Source organism: Culex pipiens, chromosome 1, assembly GCF_016801865.2.
Source record: "Culex pipiens pallens isolate TS chromosome 1, TS_CPP_V2, whole genome shotgun sequence".
NCBI classification, from domain to species: domain Eukaryota; kingdom Metazoa; phylum Arthropoda; class Insecta; order Diptera; family Culicidae; genus Culex; species Culex pipiens.
Genome location: NC_068937.1, coordinates 78304038 through 78329254, shown reverse-complemented (window position 1 = coordinate 78329254; position 25217 = coordinate 78304038). Strand labels below are relative to the sequence as shown.

At 17.8% G+C, this 25217-nt stretch overlaps 2 protein-coding genes across 2 annotated transcripts; one reads left to right on the top strand and one right to left on the bottom strand.

Moving 5' to 3' along the window:
* Positions 1-14372: 14372 nt before the first annotated feature.
* Positions 14373-15740, bottom strand: LOC120430615 (uncharacterized). Its single transcript, XM_039595712.2, has 2 exons — positions 15501-15740; positions 14373-15233 (listed from the first exon to the last, which is right to left on the bottom strand). Exons 1-2 carry the CDS (start codon positions 15710-15712, stop codon positions 15113-15115), a joined length of 333 nt encoding a protein of 110 aa, XP_039451646.1. The 5' UTR covers positions 15713-15740; the 3' UTR covers positions 14373-15112.
* A 6022-nt stretch (positions 15741-21762) lies between these two features.
* LOC128092335 (malate dehydrogenase-like) lies at positions 21763-23581 on the top strand. The gene is made up of 4 exons (XM_052705977.1): positions 21763-21799; positions 22494-22712; positions 22772-22920; positions 23441-23581. The coding sequence occupies exons 1-4, from the start codon at positions 21763-21765 to the stop codon at positions 23579-23581; spliced, it is 546 nt and encodes a 181-aa protein (XP_052561937.1).
* Positions 23582-25217: the final 1636 nt, after the last annotated feature.

Here is a 25217-nt window from a genome sequence, read left to right as displayed (position 1 = left end):
TTAGAATTTTAGAATTTTAGAATTTTAGAATTTTAGAATTTTAGAATTTTAGAATTTTAGAATTTTAGAATTTTAGAATTTTAGAATTTTAGAATTTTAGAATTTTAGAATTTTAGAATTTTAGAATTTTAGAATTTTAGAATTTTAGAATTTTAGAATTTTAGAATTTTAGAATTTTAGAATTTTAGAATTTTAGAATTTTAGAATTTTAGAATTTTAGAATTTTAGAATTTTAGAATTTAGAATTTTAGAATTTTAGAATTTTAGAATTTTAGAATTTTAGAATTTTAGAATTTTAGAATTTTAGAATTTTAGAATTTTAGAATTTTAGAATTTTAGAATTTTAGAATTTTAGAATTTTAGAATTTTAGAATTTTAGAATTTTAGAATTTTAGAATTTTAGAATTTTAGAATTTTAGAATTTTAGAATTTTAGAATTTTAGAATTTTAGAATTTTAGAATTTTAGAATTTTAGAATTTTAGAATTTTAGAATTTTAGAATTTTAGAATTTTAGAATTTTAGAATTTTAGAATTTTAGAATTTTAGAATTTTAGAATTTTAGAATTTTAGAATTTTAGAATTTTAGAATTTTAGAATTTTAGAATTTTAGAATTTTAGAATTTTAGAATTTTAGAATTTTAGAATTTTAGAATTTTAGAATTTTAGAATTTTAGAATTTTAGAATTTTAGAATTTTAGAATTTTAGAATTTTAGAATTTTAGAATTTTAGAATTTTAGAATTTTAGAATTTTAGAATTTTAGAATTTTAGAATTTTAGAATTTTAGAATTTTAGAATTTTAGAATTTTAGAATTTTAGAATTTTAGAATTTTAGAATTTTAGAATTTTAGAATTTTAGAATTTTAGAATTTTAGAATTTTAGAATTTTAGAATTTTAGAATTTTAGAATTTTAGAATTTTAGAATTTTAGAATTTTAGAATTTTAGAATTTTAGAATTTTAGAATTTTAGAATTTTAGAATTTTAGAATTTTAGAATTTTAGAATTTTAGAATTTTAGAATTTTAGAATTTAGAATTTTAGAATTTTAGAATTTTAGAATTTTAGAATTTTAGAATTTTAGAATTTTAGAATTTTAGAATTTTAGAATTTTAGAATTTTAGAATTTTAGAATTTTTAGAATTTTAGAATTTTAGAATTTTAGAATTTTAGAATTTTAGAATTTTAGAATTTTAGAATTTTAGAATTTTAGAATTTTAGAATTTTAGAATTTTAGAATTTTAGAATTTTAGAATTTTAGAATTTTAGAATTTTAGAATTTTAGAATTTTAGAATTTTAGAATTTTAGAATTTTAGAATTTTAGAATTTTAGAATTTTAGAATTTTAGAATTTTAGAATTTTAGAATTTTAGAATTTTAGAATTTTAGAATTTTAGAATTTTAGAATTTTAGAATTTTAGAATTTTAGAATTTTAGAATTTTAGAATTTAGAATTTTAGAATTTTAGAATTTTAGAATTTTAGAATTTTAGAATTTTAGAATTTTAGAATTTTAGAATTTTAGAATTTTAGAATTTTAGAATTTTAGAATTTTAGAATTTTAGAATTTTAGAATTTTAGAATTTTAGAATTTTAGAATTTTAGAATTTTAGAATTTTAGAATTTTAGAATTTTAGAATTTTAGAATTTTAGAATTTTAGAATTTTAGAATTTTAGAATTTTAGAATTTTAGAATTTTAGAATTTTAGAATTTTAGAATTTTAGAATTTTAGAATTTTAGAATTTTAGAATTTTAGAATTTTAGAATTTTAGAATTTTAGAATTTTAGAATTTTAGAATTTTAGAATTTTAGAATTTTAGAATTTTAGAATTTTAGAATTTTAGAATTTTAGAATTTTAGAATTTTAGAATTTTAGAATTTTAGAATTTTAGAATTTTAGAATTTTAGAATTTTAGAATTTTAGAATTTTAGAATTTTAGAATTTTAGAATTTTAGAATTTTAGAATTTTAGAATTTTAGAATTTTAGAATTTTAGAATTTTAGAATTTTAGAATTTTAGAATTTTAGAATTTTAGAATTTTAGAATTTTAGAATTTTAGAATTTTAGAATTTTAGAATTTTAGAATTTTAGAATTTTAGAATTTTAGAATTTTAGAATTTTAGAATTTTAGAATTTTAGAATTTTAGAATTTTAGAATTTTAGAATTTTAGAATTTTAGAATTTTGAATTTTAGAATTTTAGAATTTTAGAATTTTAGAATTTTAGAATTTTAGAATTTTAGAATTTTAGAATTTTAGAATTTTAGAATTTTAGAATTTTAGAATTTTAGAATTTTAGAATTTTGAATTTTAGAATTTTAGAATTTTAGAATTTTAGAATTTTAGAATTTTAGAATTTTAGAATTTTAGAATTTTAGAATTTTAGAATTTTAGAATTTTAGAATTTTAGAATTTTAGAATTTTAGAATTTTAGAATTTTAGAATTTTAGAATTTTAGAATTTTAGAATTTTAGAATTTTAGTATTTTAGAATTTTAGAATTTTAGAATTTTAGAATTTTAGAATTTTAGAATTTTAGAATTTTAGAATTTTAGAATTTTAGAATTTTAGAATTTTAGAATTTTAGAATTTTAGAATTTTAGAATTTTAGAATTTTAGAATTTTAGAATTTTAGAATTTTAGAATTTTAGAATTTTAGAATTTTAGAATTTTAGAATTTTAGAATTTTAGAATTTTAGAATTTTAGAATTTTAGAATTTTAGAATTTTAGAATTTTAGAATTTTAGAATTTTAGAATTTTAGAATTTTAGAATTTTAGAATTTTAGAATTTTAGAATTTTAGAATTTTAGAATTTTAGAATTTTAGAATTTTAGAATTTTAGAATTTTAGAATTTTAGAATTTTAGAATTTTAGAATTTTAGAATTTTAGAATTTTAGAATTTTAGAATTTTAGAATTTTAGAATTTTAGAATTTTAGAATTTTAGAATTTTAGAATTTTAGAATTTTAGAATTTTAGAATTTTAGAATTTTAGAATTTTAGAATTTTAGAATTTTAGAATTTTAGAATTTTAGAATTTTAGAATTTTAGAATTTTAGAATTTTAGAATTTTAGAATTTTAGAATTTTAGAATTTTAGAATTTTAGAATTTTAGAATTTTAGAATTTTAGAATTTTAGAATTTTAGAATTTTAGAATTTTAGAATTTTAGAATTTTAGAATTTTAGAATTTTTAGAATTTTAGAATTTTAGAATTTTAGAATTTTAGAATTTTAGAATTTTAGAATTTTAGAATTTTAGAATTTTAGAATTTTAGAATTTTAGAATTTTAGAATTTTAGAATTTTAGAATTTTAGAATTTTAGAATTTTAGAATTTTAGAATTTTAGAATTTTAGAATTTTAGAATTTTAGAATTTTAGAATTTTAGAATTTTAGAATTTTAGAATTTTTGAATTTTAGAATTTTAGAATTTTAGAATTTTAGAATTTTAGAATTTTAGAATTTTAGAATTTTAGAATTTTAGAATTTTAGAATTTTAGAATTTTAGAATTTTAGAATTTTAGAATTTTAGAATTTTAGAATTTTAGAATTTTAGAATTTTAGAATTTTAGAATTTTAGAATTTTAGAATTTTAGAATTTTCGAATTTTCGAATTTTAGAATTTTCGAATTTTAGAATTTTAGAATTTTAGAATTTTAGAATTTTAGAATTTTAGAATTTTAGAATTTTCGAATTTTCGAATTTTCGAATTTTAGAATTTTAGAATTTTCGAATTTTCGAATTTTCGAATTTTCGAATTTTAGAATTTTAGAATTTTAGAATTTTAGAATTTTAGAATTTTCGAATTTTCGAATTTTCGAATTTTCGAATTTTCGAATTTTCGAATTTTCGAATTTTCGAATTTTCGAATTTTCGAATTTTCGAATTTTCGAATTTTCGAATTTTCGAATTTTCGAATTTTCGAATTTTCGAATTTTCGAATTTTCGAATTTTCAAATTTTCGAATTTTAGAATTTTAGAATTTTAGAATTTTAGAATTTTAGAATTTTCGAATTTTCGAATTTTCGAATTTTCGAATTTTCGAATTTTCGAATTTTCGAATTTTCGAATTTTCGAATTTTCTAATTTTCTAATTTTCTAATTTTCTAATTTTCTAATTTTCTAATTTTCTAATTTTCTAATTTTCTAATTTTCTAATTTTCTAATTTTCTAATTTTCTAATTTTCTAATTTTCTAATTTTCTAATTTTCTAATTTTCTAATTTTCTAATTTTCTAATTTTCTAATTTTCTAATTTTCTAATTTTCTAATTTTCTAATTTTCTAATTTTCTAATTTTCTAATTTTCTAATTTTCTAATTTTCTAATTTTCTAATTTTCTAATTTTCTAATTTTCTAATTTTCTAATTTTCTAATTTTCTAATTTTCTAATTTTCTAATTTTCTAATTTTCTAATTTTCTAATTTTCTAATTTTCTAATTTTCTAATTTTCTAATTTTCTAATTTTCTAATTTTCTAATTTTCTAATTTTCTAATTTTCTAATTTTCTAATTTTCTAATTTTCTAATTTTCTAATTTTCTAATTTTCTAATTTTCTAATTTTCTAATTTTCTAATTTTCTAATTTTCTAATTTTCTAATTTTCTAATTTTCTAATTTTCTAATTTTCTAATTTTCTAATTTTCTAATTTTCTAATTTTCTAATTTTCTAATTTTCTAATTTTCTAATTTTCTAATTTTCTAATTTTCTAATTTTCTAATTTTCTAATTTTCTAATTTTCTAATTTTCTAATTTTCTAATTTTCTAATTTTCTAATTTTCTAATTTTCTAATTTTCTAATTTTCTAATTTTCTAATTTTCTAATTTTCTAATTTTCTAATTTTCTAATTTTCTAATTTTCTAATTTTCTAATTTTCTAATTTTCTAATTTTCTAATTTTCTAATTTTCTAATTTTCTAATTTTCTAATTTTCTAATTTTCGAATTTTCGAATTTTCGAATTTTCGAATTTTCGAATTTTCGAATTTTCGAATTTTCGAATTTTCGAATTTTCGAATTTTCGAATTTTCGAATTTTCTAATTTTCTAATTTTCTAATTTTCTAATTTTCTAATTTTCTAATTATCTTATTTTCTAATTTTCTAAAGTTCTAATTTTCCAATTTTCCAATTTTCTGATTTTCTAATTTTCTAATTTTCTAATTTTCTAATTTTCTAATTTTCTAATTTTCTAATTTTCTAATTTTCTAATTTTCTAATTTTCTAATTTTCTAATTTTCTAATTTTCTAATTTTCTAATTTTCTAATTTTCTAATTTTCTAATTTTCTAATTTTCTAATTTTCTAATTTTCTAATTTTCTAATTTTCTAATTTTCTAATTTTCTAATTTTCTAATTTTCTAATTTTCTAATTTTCTAATTTTCTAATTTTCTAATTTTCTAATTTTCTAATTTTCTAATTTTCTAATTTTCTAATTTTCTAATTTTCTAATTTTCTAATTTTCTAATTTTCTAATTTTCTAATTTTCTAATTTTCTAATTTTCTAATTTTCTAATTTTCTTATTTTCTTATTTTCTTAATTTCTTATTTTCTAATTTTCTAATTTTCTAATTTTCTAATTTTCTAATTTTCTAATTTTCTAATTTTCTAATTTTCTAATTTTCTAATTTTCTAATTTTCTAATTTTCTAATTTTCTAATTTTCTAATTTTCTAATTTTCTAATTTTCTAATTTTCTAATTTTCTAATTTTCTAATTTTCTAATTTTCTAATTTTCTAATTTTCTAATTTTCTAATTTTCTAATTTTCTAATTTTCTAATTTTCTAATTTTCTAATTTTCTAATTTTCTAATTTTCTAATTTTCTAATTTTCTAATTTTCTAATTTTCTAATTTTCTTGTTTTCTTATTTTCTTAATTTCTTATTTTCTAATTTTCTAATTTATTAATTTTCTAATTTTCTAATTTTCTAATTTTCTAATTTTCTAATTTTCTAATTTTCTAATTTTCTAATTTTCTAATTTTCTAATTTTCTAATTTTCTAATTTTCTAATTTTCTAATTTTCTAATTTTCTAATTTTCGAATTTTCTAATTTTCTAATTTTCTAATTTTCTAATTTTCTAATTTTCTAATTTTCTAATTTTCTAATTTTCTAATTTTCTAATTTTCTAATTTTCTAATTTTCTAATTTTCTAATTTTCTAATTTTCTAATTTTCTAATTTTCTAATTTTCTAATTTTCAAATTTTCTAATTTTCTAATTTTCTAATTTTCTAATTTTCTAATTTTCTAATTTTCTAATTTTCTAATTTTCTAATTTTCCAATTTTCCAATTTTCTTATTTTCTAATTTTCTAATTTTCTAATTTTTTGATTTTCTAATTTCTAATTTTCTAATTTTCTAATTTTCTAATTTTCTAATTTTCTAATTTTCTAATTTTCTAAATTTCTAATTTTCTAATTTTCTAATTTTCTTATTTTCTTATTTTCTAATTTTCTAATTTTCTAATTTTCTAATTTTCTAATTTTCTAATTTTCTAATTTTCTAATTTTCTAATTTTCTAATTTTCTAATTTTCTAATTTTCTAATTTTTTAATTTTCTAATTTTCTAATTTTCTAATTTTCTAATTTTCTAATTTTCTAATTTTCTAATTTTCTAATTTTCTAATTTTCTAATTTTCTAATTTTCTAATTTTCTAATTTTCTAATTTCTAATTTTCTAATTTTCTAATTTTCTAATTTTCTAATTTTCTAATTTTCTAATTTTCTTAATTTTCTAATTTTCTAATTTTCTAATTTTCTAATTTTCTTAATTTTCTAATTTTCTAATTTTCTAATTTTCTTAATTTTCTAATTTCTAATTTTCTAATTTCTAATTTTCTAATTTTCTAATTTTCTAATTTTCTAATTTTCTAATTTTCTAATTTTCTAATTTTCTAATTTTCTAATTTTCTAATTTTCTAATTTTCTAATTTTCTAATTTTCTAATTTTCTAATTTTCTAATTTTCTAATTTTCTAATTTTCTAATTTTCTAATTTTCTAATTTTCTAATTTTCTAATTTTCTAATTTTCTGATTTTCTAATTTTCTAATTTTCTAATTTTCTAATTTTCTAATTTTCTAATTTTCTAATTTTCTAATTTTCTAATTTTCTAATTTTCTAATTTTCTAATTTTCTAATTTTCTAATTTTCAAATTTTCTAATTTTCTAATTTTCTAATTTTCTAATTTTCTAATTTTCTAATTTTCTAATTTTCTAATTTTCTAATTTTCTAATTTTCTAATTTTGTAATTTTGTAATTTTCTAATTTTCTAATTTTCTAATTTTCTAATTTTCTAATTTTCTAATTTTCTAATTTTCTAATTTTCTAATTTTCTAATTTTCTAATTTTCTAATTTTCTAATTTTCTAATTTTCTAATTTTCTAATTTTCTAATTTTCTAATTTTCTAATTTTCTAATTTTCTAATTTTCTAATTTTCTAATTTTCTAATTTTCTAATTTTCTAATTTTCTAATTTTCTAATTTTCTAATTTTCTAATTTTCTAATTTTCTAATTTTCTATTCTAATTTTCTAATTTTCTAATTTTCTAATTTTCTAATTTTCTAATTTTCTAATTTTCTAATTTTCTTAATTTTCTAATTTTCTAATTTCTTATTTTCTAATTTTCTAATTTCTAATTTTCTAATTTTCTAATTTTCTAATTTTCTAATTTTCTAATTTTCTATTTTTTTAATTTTCTAATTTTCTAATTTTCTAATTTTCTTATTTTCTTAATTTCCTAATTTTCTAATTTTCAATTTTTTTAATTTTCTAATTTTCTAATTTTCTAATTTTCTAATTTTCTAATTTTCTAATTTTCTAATTTTCTAATTTTCTAATTTTCTAATTTTCTAATTTTCCAATATTCCAATTTTCTAATTTTCTAATTTTCTAATTTTCTAATTTTCTAATTTTCTAATTTTCTAATTTTCTAATTTTCTAATTTTCTAATTTCCTAATTTTCTAATTTTCTAATTTCTTAATTTTCATATTTCCTAATTTTCCTAATTTTCTAATTTCCTAACTTCCGAATTTTCTAATTTCTTCTAATTTTCTAATTTTCTAATTTTCTAATTTTCTAATTTTCTAATTTTCTAATTTTCTAATTTTCTAATTTTCTAATTTTCTAATTTTCTAATTTTCTAATTTTCTAATTTTCTAATTTTCTAATTTTCTAATTTTCTAATTTTCTAATTTTCTAATTTTCTAAATTTCTAATTTTCTAATTTTCTAATTTTCTAATTTTCTAATTTTCTAATTTTCTAATTTTCTAATTTTCTAATTTTCTAATTTTCTAATTTTCTAATTTTCTAATTTTCTAATTTTCTAATTTTCTAATTTTCTAATTTTCTAATTTTCTAATTTTCTAATTTTCTAATTTTCTAATTTTCTAATTTTCTAGTTTTCTAATTTTCTAATTTTCTAATTTTCTAATTTTCTAATTTTCTAATTTTCTAATTTTCTAATTTTTTAATTTTCTAATTTTCTAATTTCCTAATTTCCTAATTTTCTTATTTCCTAATTTTCTAATTTTCTAATTTTCTAATTTTCTAATTTTCTAATTTTCTAATTTTCTAATTTTCTGATTTTCTAATTTCTAATTTTCTAATTTTCTAATTTTCTAATTTTCTAATTTTCTAATTTTCTAATTTTCTAATTTTCTAATTTTCTAATTTTCTAATTTTCTAATTTTCTAATTTTCTAATTTTCTAATTTTCTAATTTTCTAATTTTCTAATTTTCTAATTTTCTAATTTTCTAATTTTCTAATTTTCTAATTTTCTAATTTTCTAATTTTCTAATTTTCTAATTTTCTAATTTTCTAATTTTCTAATTTTCTAATTTTCTAATTTTCTAATTTTCTAATTTTCTAATTTTCTAATTTTCTAATTTTCTAATTTTCTAATTTTCTAATTTTCTAATTTTCTAATTTTCTAATTTTCTAATTTTCTAATTTTCTAATTTTCTAATTTTCTAATTTTCTAATTTTCTAATTTTCTAATTTTCTAATTTTCTAATTTTCTAATTTTCTAATTTTCTAATTTTCTAATTTTCTAATTTTCTAATTTTCTAATTTTCTAATTTTCTAATTTTCTAATTTTCTAATTTTCTAATTTTCTAATTTTCTAATTTTCTAATTTTCTAATTTTCTAATTTTCTAATTTTCTAATTTTCTAATTTTCTAATTTTCTAATTTTCTAATTTTCTAATTTTCTAATTTTCTAATTTTCTAATTTTCTAATTTCTAATTTTCTAATTTTCTAATTTTCTAATTTTCTAATTTTCTAATTTTCTAATTTTCTAATTTTCTAATTTTCTAATTTTCTAATTTTCTAATTTTCTAATTTTCTAATTTTCTAATTTTCTAATTTTCTAATTTTCTAATTATCTTATTTTCTAATTTTCTAATTTTCTAATTTTCTAATTTTCTAATTTTCTAATTTTCTAATTTTCTAATTTTCTAATTTTCTAATTTTCTAATTTTCTAATTTTCTAATTTTCTAATTTTCTAATTTTCTAATTTTCTAATTTTCTAATTTTCTAATTTTCTAATTTTCTAATTTTCTAATTTTCTAATTTTCTAATTTTCTAATTTTCTAATTTTCTAATTTTCTAATTTTCTAATTTTCTAATTTTCTAATTTTCTAATTTTCTAATTTTCTAATTTCCTAATTTCCTAATTTCCTAATTTTATAATTTTCTAATTTTTCTAATTTTCTAATTTTCTAATTTTCTAATTTTCTAATTTTCTAATTTTCTAATTTTCTAATTTTCTAATTTTCTAATTTTCTAATTTTCTAATTTTCTAATTTTCTAATTTTCTAATTTTCTAATTTTCTAATTTTCTAATTTTCTAATTTTCTAATTTTCTAATTTTCTAATTTTCTAATTTTCTAATTTTCTAATTTTCTAATTTTCTAATTTTCTAATTTTCTAATTTTCTAATTTTCTAATTTTCTAATTTTCTAATTTTCTAATTTTCTAATTTTCTAATTTTCTAATTTTCTAATTTTCTAATTTTCTAATTTTCTAATTTTCTAATTTTCTAATTTTCTAATTTTCTGATTTTCTAATTTCTAATTTTCTAATTTTCTAATTTTCTAATTTTCTAATTTTCTAATTTTCTAATTTTCTAATTTTCTAATTTTCTAATTTTCTAATTTTCTAATTTTCTAATTTTCTAATTTTCTAATTTTCTAATTTTCTAATTTTCTAATTTTCTAATTTTCTAATTTTCTAATTTTCTAATTTTCTAATTTTCTAATTTTCTATTTTTCTAATTTTCTAATTTTCTAATTTTCTAATTTTCTAATTTTCTAATTTTCTAATTTTCTAATTTTCTAATTTTCTAATTTTCTAATTTTCTAATTTTCTAATTTTCTAATTTTCTAATTTTCTAATTTTCTAATTTTCTAATTTTCTAATTTTCTAATTTTCTAATTTTCTAATTTTCTAATTTTCTAATTTTCTAATTTTCTAATTTTCTAATTTTCTAATTTTCTAATTTTCTAATTTTCTAATTTTCTAATTTTCTAATTTTCTAATTTTCTAATTTTCTAATTTTCTAATTTTCTAATTTTCTAATTTTCTAATTTTCTAATTTTCTAATTTTCTAATTTTCTAATTTTCTAATTTTCTAATTTTCTAATTTTCTAATTTTCTAATTTTCTAATTTTCTAATTTTCTAATTTTCTAATTTTCTAATTTTCTAATTTTCTAATTTTCTAATTTTCTAATTTTCTAATTTTCTAATTTTCTAATTTTCTAATTTTCTAATTTTCTAATTTTCTAATTTTCTAATTTTCTAATTTTCTAATTTTCTAATTTTCTAATTTTCTAATTTTCTAATTTTCTAATTTTCTAATTTTCTAATTTTCTAATTTTCTAATTTTCTAATTTTCTAATTTTCTAATTTTCTAATTTTCTAATTTTCTAATTTTCTAATTTTCTAATTTTCTAATTTTCTAATTTTCTAATTTTCTAATTTTCTAATTTTCTAATTTTCTAATTTTCTAATTTTCTAATTTTCTAATTTTCTAATTTTCTAATTTTCTAATTTTCTAATTTTCTAATTTTCTAATTTTCTAATTTTCTAATTTTCTAATTTTCTAATTTTCTAATTTTCTAATTTTCTAATTTTCTAATTTTCTAATTTTCTAATTTTCTAATTTTCTAATTTTCTAATTTTCTAATTTTCTAATTTTCTAATTTTCTAATTTTCTAATTTTCTAATTTTCTAATTTTCTAATTTTCTAATTTTCTAATTTTCTAATTTTCTAATTTTCTAATTTTCTAATTTTCTAATTTTCTAATTTTCTAATTTTCTAATTTTCTAATTTTCTAATTTTCTAATTTTCTAATTTTCTAATTTTCTAATTTTCTAATTTTCTAATTTTCTAATTTTCTAATTTTCTAATTTTCTAATTTTCTAATTTTCTAATTTTCTAATTTTCTAATTTTCTAATTTTCTAATTTTCTAATTTTCTAATTTTCTAATTTTCTAATTTTCTAATTTTCTAATTTTCTAATTTTCTAATTTTCTAATTTTCTAATTTTCTAATTTTCTAATTTTCTAATTTTCTAATTTTAATTTTCTAATTTTCTAATTTTCTAATTTTCTAATTTTCTAATTTTCTAATTTTCTAATTTTCTAATTTTCTAATTTTCTAATTTTCTAATTTTCTAATTTTCTAATTTTCTAATTTTCTAATTTTCTAATTTTCTAATTTTCTAATTTTCTAATTTTCTAATTTTCTAATTTTCTAATTTTCTAATTTTCTAATTTTCTAATTTTCTAATTTTCTAATTTTCTAATTTTCTAATTTTCTAATTTTCTAATTTTCTAATTTTCTAATTTTCTAATTTTCTAATTTTCTAATTTTCTAATTTTCTAATTTTCTAATTTTCTAATTTTCTAATTTTCTAATTTTCTAATTTTCTAATTTTCTAATTTTCTAATTTTCTAATTTTCTAATTTTCTAATTTTCTAATTTTCTAATTTTCTAATTTTCTAATTTTCTAATTTTCTAATTTTCTAATTTTCTAATTTTCTAATTTTCTAATTTTCTAATTTTCTAATTTTCTAATTTTCTAATTTTCTAATTTTCTAATTTTCTAATTTTCTAATTTTCTAATTTTCTAATTTTCTAATTTTCTAATTTTCTAATTTTCTAATTTTCTAATTTTCTAAATTTCTAATTTTCTAATTTTCTAATTTTCTAATTTTCTAATTTTCTAATTTTCTAATTTTCTAATTTTCTAATTTTCTAATTTTCTAAATTTCTAATTTTCTAATTTTCTAATTTTCTAATTTTCTAATTTTCTAATTTTCTAATTTTCTAATTTTCTAATTTTCTAATTTTCTAATTTTCTAATTTTCTAATTTTCTAATTTTCTAATTTTCTAATTTTCTAATTTTCTAATTTTCTAATTTTCTAATTTTCTAATTTTCTAATTTTCTAATTTTCTAATTTTCTAATTTTCTAATTTTCTAATTTTCTAATTTTCTAATTTTCTAATTTTCTAATTTTCTAATTTTCTAATTTTCTAATTTTCTAATTTTCTAATTTTCTAATTTTCTAATTTTCTAATTTTCTAATTTTCTAATTTTCTAATTTTCTAATTTTCTAATTTTCTAATTTTCTAATTTTCTAATTTTCTAATTTTCTAATTTTCTAATTTTCTAATTTTTCTAATTTTCTAATTTTCTAATTTTCTAATTTTCTAATTTTCTAATTTTCTAATTTTCTAATTTTCTAATTTTCTAATTTTCTAATTTTCTAATTTTCTAATTTTCTAATTTTCTAATTTTCTAATTTTCTAATTTTCTAATTTTCTAATTTTCTAATTTTCTAATTTTCTAATTTTCTAATTTCTAATTTTCTAATTTTCTAATTTTCTAATTTTCTAATTTTCTAATTTTCTAATTTTCTAATTTTCTAATTTTCTAATTTTCTAATTTTCTAATTTTCTAATTTTCTAATTTTCTAATTTTCTAATTTTCTAATTTTCTAATTTTCTAATTTTCTAATTTTCTAATTTTCTAATTTTCTAATTTTCTAATTTTCTAATTTTCTAATTTTCTAATTTTCTAATTTTCTAATTTTCTAATTTTCTAATTTTCTAATTTTCTAATTTTCTAATTTTCTAATTTTCTAATTTTCTAATTTTCTAATTTTCTAATTTTCTAATTTTCTAATTTTCTAATTTTCTAATTTTCTAATTTTCTAATTTTCTAATTTTCTAATTTTCTAATTTTCTAATTTTCTAATTTTCTAATTTTCTAATTTTCTAATTTTCTAATTTTCTAATTTTCTAATTTTCTAATTTTCTAATTTCTTAATTTCCTAATTGCCTGAATTCCTAATTTCCTTACTTCCTAATCTCCTAATTTACTTATTTCCTGATTTCCTAATTTCCTATTTTCCTAATTTCATTATTCCCTTATTTTCTAATTTTGTTATTTGTTAATTTCTAAATTTCTAAATTTCCTAATTTCCTCATTTCTTAATATCCTAATTTCCTAATTTCCAAATTTCCGAATATCCGAATTTCCTAATTTTGGAATTTCTTAATTGTTAAATTTTTTAATTTCTTAATTTCCCAATTTCCTAATTTCAAAATTTCCTAATATCCTAATTTTCTAATTTCCTATTTTCTAATTTCTAAATTTCCTAATTTCCGAATTTCCGAATTTCCTTATATCCTAATTTCCTGATTTTCTAATTTCCTAATTTCCTAGTTTCTAATTTCCTAATTTCCTAATTGCCCAATTTCCTAATTTCCTAATTTTCTAATTTCTAAATTTCCTTATTTCCGAATTTCCTAATTTCCGAATTTCCTAATATCCTTATTTCCCAATTTCCTAATTTCCTAATTTCCTATTTTCCTAATTTCCTAATTTCCTAATTTCCTAATTTCCTAATTTCCTTATTTCCTAATTTCCTAATTTTCTAATTGCCAAATTTCCTAATTGCCAAATTTTCTAATTCCCTAATTTCCTAATTTCCTTATCTCCTAATTTCCTAATTTCCTAATTTCCTAATTTCCCAATTTCCAAATTTTCTTATTTCCTAATTTCCTAATTGCCCAATTTCCTAATTTCCAAATTTTCTAATTTCTAAATTTCCTAATTTCCTAATTTTCGAATTTCCTAATATCCTAATTTCCTAATTTCCTAATTTTCTTATTTCCTAATTTCCTAATTGCCCAATTTCCTAATCTCCTAATTTCCTAATTTCCTAATTTCTTGATTTCCTAATTTCCTAATTGCCTAATTTCCTAATTTCCTAATTTCCTAATCTCCTAATCTCCTAATTTCCTAATTTCCTAATCTCCTAATTTCCTAATTTCCTAATTTCCTAATTTCCTAATTGCCAAATTTTCTAATTTCCTAATTTCCTTATCTCCTAATTTCCTAATTTCCTAATTTCCTAATTTCCCAATTTCCTAATTTTCTTATTTCCTAATTTCCTAATTGCCCAATTTCCTAATTTCCGATTTTTCTAATTTCTAAATTTCCTAATTTCCTAATTTCGTAATTTCCTGATTTCCTGATTTCCTTATTTTCTTATTTCCTAATTTCCTAATTGCCTAATTTCCTAATTTCCTAATCTCCTAATTTCCTAATTTCCTAATTTCCGAATTTCCGAATTTCTGAATTTCCTAATATCCGAATTTCCGAATTTCCTAATTGCCTAAATTCCAAATTTCCTGATTTCCTGATTTCCTGATTTCCTAATTTCCTAATTTCCTAATTTCCTAATTTCCAAATTTCCTAATTTCCTATTTCCCTAATTTCCGAATTTCCTAATTTCCGAATTTCCGAATTTCCTAATATCCTAATTGCCTAATTTCCTTCCAAGATTCAGCATTTTGAGATTCGGTCTGATGAGCAGCTCTATATGTTTTCATTAAATACAAAATTATATGAACCTTTGTAATAATCAGTGGCATTCAAATTTGCAAATTCTATTATTTAATTTATTCATCAAAACAAATTTAACACAGGCACCAAGCCAATAAACGTCAAACGCTACTTTCTGTTTCTGTTATTTTTCAGTTGCGTACCACTCAACAAAATTCTTTTCGTGACCTTTTCCTTGACCGTTGTTTGGACGTTCACCGTTGAGCATCAACACACAACTTACCTAACGATTTTCGCCTCCAGACGAAACGACCATCCTGAACAAATCCGGCCGGAAGTGTCCGCAGCAGGCGCCGGGCCTGGTAGAAGAAGTCCCTGTAAAAAAGAGGAACACACACAGTTTGTTCAGACCATTGCTCTCGCAAGCTTGACCTTGACCATTCTCTTTTGAACATAACCAAACTTGTCCGCACCCTCAGCAAACGTCAAATCAAAACAAATTGCTGCCGGATCTTTCTCCGGATCTCTCCCGTAAAAGATCCGGCAACAATTTTGTATGGCTTGAAGTTTGCGGAGGGTACCAAAAAAAGGTGCGGGTGCGATTCCGCCCTCTCCAAGTTCAACAAAACTCCTTATACTCACCCAAATATGAAAAAGTTCCGCCATCCCAGAGCCGTTCCGGTTCGGTCACCCGGCAAATTTGTCCAAGACCGTGTTGACCGTGTTAAACAGCGGCCAAACCTCGGGCCAAACACAATCGACACAAACAGGATCGAACACGCGAACGATTGAAAACAAATGACAGCTCGCCATGGTACGATCTTTAGGGGAGCGTCGCCCAGTTTAGGTGTCATGGTGCGTTCGTTAGGGGAGCGTCGCCCAATTTAGGTGTCATGGTGTGTTCGTTTTGTGATCTTTAATATTTTTCGCCGTTTCAATTATTGAATAAAAATGTTTAAATGTTTAAATGTTTAAATGTTTAAATGTTTAAATGTTTAAATGTTTAAATGTTTAAATGTTTAAATGTTTAAATGTTTAAATGTTTAAATGTTTAAATGTTTAAATGTTTAAATGTTTAAATGTTTAAATGTTTAAATGTTTAAATGTTTAAATGTTTAAATGTTTAAATGTTTAAATGTTTAAATGTTTAAATGTTTAAATGTTTAAATGTTTAAATGTTTAAATGTTTAAATGTTTAAATGTTTAAATGTTTAAATGTTTAAATGTTTAAATGTTTAAATGTTTAAATGTTTAAATGTTTAAATGTTTAAATGTTTAAATGTTTAAATGTTTAAATGTTTAAATGTTTAAATGTTTAAATGTTTAAATGTTTAAATGTTTAAATGTTTAAATGTTTAAATGTTTAAATGTTTAAATGTTTAAATGTTTAAATGTTTAAATGTTTAAATGTTTAAATGTTTAAATGTTTAAATGTTTAAATGTTTAAATGTTTAAATGTTTAAATGTTTAAATGTTTAAATGTTTAAATGTTTAAATGTTTAAATGTTTAAATGTTTAAATGTTTAAATGTTTAAATGTTTAAATGTTTAAATGTTTAAATGTTTAAATGTTTAAATGTTTAAATGTTTAAATGTTTAAATGTTTAAATGTTTAAATGTTTAAATGTTTAAATGTTTAAATGTTTAAATGTTTAAATGTTTAAATGTTTAAATGTTTAAATGTTTAAATGTTTAAATGTTTAAATGTTTAAATGTTTAAATGTTTAAATGTTTAAATGTTTAAATGTTTAAATGTTTAAATGTTTAAATGTTTAAATGTTTAAATGTTTAAATGTTTAAATGTTTAAATGTTTAAATGTTTAAATGTTTAAATGTTTAAATGTTTAAATGTTTAAATGTTTAAATGTTTAAATGTTTAAATGTTTAAATGTTTAAATGTTTTAATATTTTAATATTTTAATATTTTAATATTTTAATATTTTAATATTTTAATATTTTAATATTTTAATATTTTAATATTTTAATATTTTAATATTTTAATATTTTAATATTTTAATATTTTAATATTTTAATATTTTAATATTTTAATATTTTAATATTTTAATATTTTAATATTTTAATATTTTAATATTTTAATATTTTAATATTTTAATATTTTTATATTTTAATATTTTAATATTTTAATATTTTAATATTTTAATATTTTAATATTTTAATATTTTAATATTTTAATATTTTAATATTTTAATATTTTAATATTTTAATATTTTAATATTTTAATATTTTAATATTTTAATATTTTAATATTTTAATATTTTAATATTTTAATATTTTAATATTTTAATATTTTAATATTTTAATATTTTAATATTTTAATATTTTAATATTTTAATATTTTAATATTTTAATATTTTAATATTTTAATATTTTAATATTTTAATATTTTAATATTTTAATATTTTAATATTTTAATATTTTAATATTTTAATATTTTAATATTTTAATATTTTAATATTTTAATATTTTAATATTTTAATATTTTAATATTTTAATATTTTAATATTTTAATATTTTAATATTTTAATATTTTAATATTTTAATATTTTAATATTTTAATATTTTAATATTTTAATATTTTAATATTTTAATATTTTAATATTTTAATATTTTAATATTTTAATATTTTAATATTTTAATATTTTAATATTTTAATATTTTAATATTTTAATATTTTAATATTTTAATATTTTAATATTTTAATATTTTAATATTTTAATATTTTAATATTTTAATATTTTAATATTTTAATATTTTAATATTTTAATATTTTAATATTTTAATATTTTAATATTTTAATATTTTAATATTTTAATATTTTAATATTTTAATATTTTAATATTTTAATATTTTAATATTTTAATATTTTAATATTTTAATATTTTAATATTTTAATATTTTAATATTTTAATATTTTAATATTTTAATATTTTAATATTTTAATATTTTAATATTTTAATATTTTAATATTTTAATATTTTAATATTTTAATATTTTAATATTTTAATATTTTAATATTTTAATATTTTAATATTTTAATATTTTAATATTTTAATATTTTAATATTTTAATATTTTAATATTTTAATATTTTAATATTTTAATATTTTAATATTTTAATATTTTAATATTTTAATATTTTAATATTTTAATATTTTAATATTTTAATATTTTAATATTTTAATATTTTAATATTTTAATATTTTAATATTTTAATATTTTAATATTTTAATATTTTAATATTTTAATATTTTAATATTTTAATATTTTAATATTTTAATATTTTAATATTTTAATATTTTAATATTTTAATATTTTAATATTTTAATATTTTAATATTTTAATATTTTAATATTTTAATATTTTAATATTTTAATATTTTAATATTTTAATATTTTAATATTTTAATATTTTAATATTTTAATATTTTAATATTTTAATATTTTAATATTTTAATATTTTAATATTTTAATATTTTAATATTTTAATATTTTAATATTTTAATATTTTAATATTTTAATATTTTAATATTTTAATATTTTAATATTTTAATATTTTAATATTTTAATATTTTAATATTTTAATATTTTAATATTTTAATATTTTAATATTTTAATATTTTAATATTTTAATATTTTAATATTTTAATATTTTAATATTTTAATATTTTAATATTTTAATATTTTAATATTTTAATATTTTAATATTTTAATATTTTAATATTTTAATATTTTAATATTTTAATATTTTAATATTTTAATATTTTAATATTTTAATATTTTAATATTTTAATATTTTAATATTTTAATATTTTAATATTTTAATATTTTAATATTTTAATATTTTAATATTTTAATATTTTAATATTTTAATATTTTAATATTTTAATATTTTAATATTTTAATATTTTAATATTTTAATATTTTAATATTTTAATATTTTAATATTTTAATATTTTAATATTTTAATATTTTAATATTTTAATATTTTAATATTTTAATATTTTAATATTTTAATATTTTAATATTTTAATATTTTAATATTTTAATATTTTAATATTTTAATATTTTAATATTTTAATATTTTAATATTTTAATATTTTAATATTTTAATATTTTAATATTTTAATATTTTAATATTTTAATATTTTAATATTTTAATATTTTAATATTTTAATATTTTAATATTTTAATATTTTAATATTTTAATATTTTAATATTTTAATATTTTAATATTTTAATATTTTAATATTTTAATATTTTAATATTTTAATATTTTAATATTTTAATATTTTAATATTTTAATATTTTAATATTTTAATATTTTAATATTTTAATATTTTAATATTTTAATATTTTAATATTTTAATATTTTAATATTTTAATATTTTAATATTTTAATATTTTAATATTTTAATATTTTAATATTTTAATATTTTAATATTTTAATATTTTAATATTTTAATATTTTAATATTTTAATATTTTAATATTTTAATATTTTAATATTTTAATATTTTAATATTTTAATATTTTAATATTTTAATATTTTAATATTTTAATATTTTAATATTTTAATATTTTAATATTTTAATATTTTAATATTTTAATATTTTAATATTTTAATATTTTAATATTTTAATATTTTAATATTTTAATATTTTAATATTTTAATATTTTAATATTTTAATATTTTAATATTTTAATATTTTAATATTTTAATATTTTAATATTTTAATATTTTAATATTTTAATATTTTAATATTTTAATATTTTAATATTTTAATATTTTAATATTTTAATATTTTAATATTTTAATATTTTAATATTTTAATATTTTAATATTTTAATATTTTAATATTTTAATATTTTAATATTTTAATATTTTAATATTTTAATATTTTAATATTTTAATATTTTAATATTTTAATATTTTAATATTTTAATATTTTAATATTTTAATATTTTAATATTTTAATATTTTAATATTTTAATATTTTAATATTTTAATATTTTAATATTTTAATATTTTAATATTTTAATATTTTAATATTTTAATATTTTAATATTTTAATATTTTAATATTTTAATATTTTAATATTTTAATATTTTAATATTTTAATATTTTAATATTTTAATATTTTAATATTTTAATATTTTAATATTTTAATATTTTAATATTTTAATATTTTAATATTTTAATATTTTAATATTTTAATATTTTAATATTTTAATATTTTAATATTTTAATATTTTAATATTTTAATATTTTAATATTTTAATATTTTAATATTTTAATATTTTAATATTTTAATATTTTAATATTTTAATATTTTAATATTTTAATATTTTAATATTTTAATATTTTAATATTTTAATATTTTAATATTTTAATATTTTAATATTTTAATATTTTAATATTTTAATATTTTAATATTTTAATATTTTAATATTTTAATATTTTAATATTTTAATATTTTAATATTTTAATATTTTAATATTTTAATATTTTAATATTTTAATATTTTAATATTTTAATATTTTAATATTTTAATATTTTAATATTTTAATATTTTAATATTTTAATATTTTAATATTTTAATATTTTAATATTTTAATATTTTAATATTTTAATATTTTAATATTTTAATATTTTAATATTTTAATATTTTAATATTTTAATATTTTAATATTTTAATATTTTAATATTTTAATATTTTAATATTTTAATATTTTAATATTTTAATATTTTAATATTTTAATATTTTAATATTTTAATATTTTAATATTTTAATATTTTAATATTTTAATATTTTAATATTTTAATATTTTAATATTTTAATATTTTAATATTTTAATAATTTAATATTTTAATATTTTAATATTTTAATATTTTAATATTTTAATATTTTAATATTTTAATATTTTAATATTTTAATATTTTAATATTTTAATATTTTAATATTTTAATATTTTAATATTTTAATATTTTAATATTTTAATATTTTATTTTTTTGTGTAGAAACAGTTAAATATGTAAAATTTCTAGTATTTTAATGTCTTAATGCTAAAGTTTTTTAATACTTTGATTTGATTTGAGCTTTTCACAAAATCGTTTGTGAAGTTTTGTATTTAAAATATAACTCGATTTCAAATACTTTTGTTACATGATTCAAATTATTTTAAAAAAAATCGTTAAAAAAAAGTCCACACTACGCAACTATAACATTACAATAAAACTTACTGTAACAAAAAAATGAAAAAAATGCATTATGAGATTTCCAATAACAAAACCATGATATGTGCTGTCTTCATGTATTTTACGGTAGTTTTATTGTTTCAATTTATAACATTTCCAATAACAAAACCATGAAATTGACTGTAACCATGAAATCTACGATAGCTTTATCGTCATTCCAATGAAGTTCAAAAAAATCAACCATAAACTAACCATAGATATTATAATATCTATTGTAACTGCATGGTTTTGACAATGCATATCATCATATAATTTTATTCGGGATTTGATTATGCGGGGATGGCTTTGGAGACGATTAAGGAAAAATTCTTGATCGGAATCGCCGGGGATCATTCTTTCTTCTTCTTTCGTTCACCTCCGGGTATGCGCTGATTTATTTCGCCAGATTCATCGCAATTGGCCCTTTTCGGCGCTTATTCCGCCAGCCTGTCTAGATCTGTTCGAGTCGGATAGGGTTTGCGTCTGTATAATTAACCCCGGCACCTATCGGTTCAATTATGTTCGATTTAACTGACAGGTCCGGTAGGTACCGGTAGTTATCACCGTTATCGCGCTTACCGCCATCGCGGTCAATCTCGACTTGATTCCTTTTGCTTCCGGTGGTTGGATGACCTAGGAGACGTTACATGACATGATCCGGCAACTGCTGATCAATCCGAAACCGATGCGTAAGTGGCCAATCGTTCCATCAGTGACTTGAGGTGAAAATGAACGGAAATTAAATGTAAATTGTGAAGAAAACTTCATGGCCATAACCCGGACCATACCGGACGGCGGCTAAGTTGTCGGTCGTTCCGGTTCTCTGATTCTACTTGGATGGCTAAATTACCCTCCCATAAAACGAATGTATGTGTTTGTAAAGATTCAAGAATCAAAACAAAAAGAAAAAAAGAAACGTCAGAAAATCACCAGTGTAGCCAGTTTCTGACATTTTGATCTGTCATTTTTGACAGTGAACCGGCCGTGCCGAGGGGTCATAAAAAGGTTGAGTCATGGTTCAGATCCCACTGTGTAGTCTTTTAAGACTAAACACTCCGAACAATTTTTTTCAAAAAGTATGACTCATAAGCTGTGAACCGCGGGTACCACGTTGAACCACACATCGGCTCGCCCCTCGTATGACAGAACGACCTGGCAGCGCTGGTTTTTTCGATTTCGTTTTGTGCTGATTTACGCGCGCATCTTGTTTGTTTTTGTTTTGCTTAGCGATCAAGACAGGCTGCAAATGAGTCAATCAGCTGTGCAGGGATTTTTGTTTGGCGCAACGAGCGAAATTGACTGGTGTTTGGTTTTTAAGGTAATGTTTTGCTTTTAAAATAAATGCTGATTTTATCAGTTTATTATTGGTGTTCTCTTTTCCAGATGATTGCTGTTTGTCATCATTCCTCGTAAGCGAAATCTGTTCAATACGAACGCCTCGATCGTCCGCGACCTCGCCGCCGGATGATTGGATCATCTCGAATGTAGTCAACTCGATGTTAACGATTGCCTGCGACACTCTACCCAAGGCCGGATTTTTGGAACCGAAGTGCGCGTTTGGCATTTCCATGCTGTACATTGTCCGTCCCAACACGTTCATCGGTGAGGGTGTCGACTTCGGCGTGTCAACATTTCCGGTCATCGGAGGCCACTCCGGCCAGACCATTATCCCAGTGAGCTTCCCCAGGACAAGATTGCCACCCGCATTCAGGAGGTCCTCAAGGCCAAGACCGGTGCCGGTTCGGCCACGCTCACGACGGCCTACGCCGAAGCCCTCGCTATGGCCCATGTCATGAACGGCAAAAAGAACGTGATTGAGTGCGCGTTCATCCCTTCGACACTTACTTCTCCACGCCGCTGCTGCTGGGCAAGAACGTTCTCGAAGAGAACCTTGGTCTGCCCAAGGTTAACGTCTACGGGCAGGAACTGCTGAAGAAGGACATATCGGAGCTGAAGAAAATAAAATTTCATGTGCATGATAAAAATTATCGTCGTTTTTGTTTTCTTTGTACCAAAGTAAAAGATGGAATTTTTCCCCATGACCCATCAAGAGGATTCTTGAGCTTAGCGACTTCGGTGGGTCTCAGTTCCGGGACGAAGTGGGCTTCCTTTTTGGGGGCTCCCTCTAAGTGGAACAAACTGTGCTGACCTCCGCGTACAGTTCGCCTATATCGGTGACGGAGAAGGAGGTGGTCGGTGAAGCTGGTTCGGGGACAAATTCTTGTTTGACGACGTTATCGCTAGGGTTCGGAATGCCAAGTTGACGGTTCAGGGCAAAGATCTTGGCTGATTTGAGGTTTTTGAAGTAGGTGCACATTCTTGCCTTTCAGTGTGACAATTCCGGGTTGGAGGAGGACGGTTTTGCCCCGGCGGTATTAACCGGAGGCGGCCCGCGACGGTTTTGCTTGGCAAACGCGACGGTGATCACGTGGATCGTTTTCGGGAAGAAGACGATTAACATCCCACAATGATCTCGATCGAGAGCCGCTTCTTGTCTAGAACCGACCACTCTCTGGTTCCGTTTAAATCAAAACAAAAACACAAACAATAACATTGCGCGAAATGTCATGTCAAAGTCAGAGCTGCCAGTTGTTGACATTTGGATCTGTCATGTTTGACAGTGAACCGGCCGTGCCGAGGGGTCATAAAAAGGTTGAGTCATGGTTCAGAGCCCACTGAGTAGTCTTTTATTAGTCTATGCCAGTACCCTCGAGTAAGACGTAGTCTACATCAAAATCTGTGTCGTTTGAAGGATCGATTGATCGATTTGGTGTTTTCTGCAAAGTTGTAGGTATGGATAAGGACTACACTGAAAAAAATATACAGCAATTCCATTTGAAAAGAGCCTAAACCGAAAAAAAAGTTCTCCGATCGGGCTCAAAATTTTTCTGGGGGTTCCTTGGCCAATATAATTAGACCCGTATTTTTTTGTTTGGCCGTTAGGGTGACCTCCACCGTGTTAGGGTGGTCTGAAAAATTGCCACTTTCGTAATTTTTCGCAAAAACCTCTTTTTTCGAAAAATCATATCTCCGCGCCATTTCATCCGATTTTAGCTGTCTTAGACGCAAACCTCTTTTTTCGAAAAATCATATCTCCGCGCCATTTCATCCAATTTTAGCTGTCTTAGACGCAAAAGAAAGGTGATGAGTTTGGCTATTTGGGGAAAATTGTAAGAAGTTTCAAGAATCTAGCTTACCATTTGAAAAAGTCGCATGAAAACTTAAAATGGCGTTTTGACCGTGTCAGGACCAAAGAGCCTATGTCTGAAAATATGTGTATCGGATTCATCGGAAAATTTCACAAAACATTTAAAAAAAATTGGCGATGTCGAACCGTATGTTTCGGAGATATGATTTTTTGAAAATAAAAACTGAGTTTTTCGACGCGCCACGCGCAAAACGGGAAAATTACGAAATCGGCAAATAATTCACTTTTTCCACAAAAACTGCGATAACTTTAAAATTTCAGGGATGACCTATAGATGTTATGGTACTAAAAGTTGCGTCTTTCAATTACAAAAAATTTGATACCGAAACATCTATAGATCATCGCTGCAATTTTAAAGTTATCGCAGTTTTCGTGAAAAAAGTTGATTTTTTTTGCCGATTTCGCTCAGTTTTTATTTTCAAAAAATCATATCTCCGAAACGTACGGTTCGACATCGCCAATTTTTTTATATGTCATGTGTAATTTTCCGAGGAATCCGATGAAAATACTTTCAGACATAGGCTCTTTGGTCCAGATACGGTCAAAACGCCATTTTAAGTTTTCATGCGACTTTTTCAAATGGTAAGCTAGATTTTTGAAACTTCTTACTATCTTTCTCAAATTTCTTTTGGGTCTAAGACAGCTAAAATCGGATGAAATGGCGCGGAGATATGATTTTTCGAAAAAAGAGGTTTTTGCGAAAAATAACGAAAATGGCAATTTTTCAGACCACCCTTACACGGCGTAGGTCACCCTAATGGCCAAACAAAAAAATACGGGTCTAATTATTTTGGCCAAGGAACCCCCAGAAAAATGTTGAGCCCGATCGGAGAACTTTTTTTTTCGGTTTAGGCTCTTTTCAAATGGAATTGCTGATACACGGTAAAAAAAATAGATTT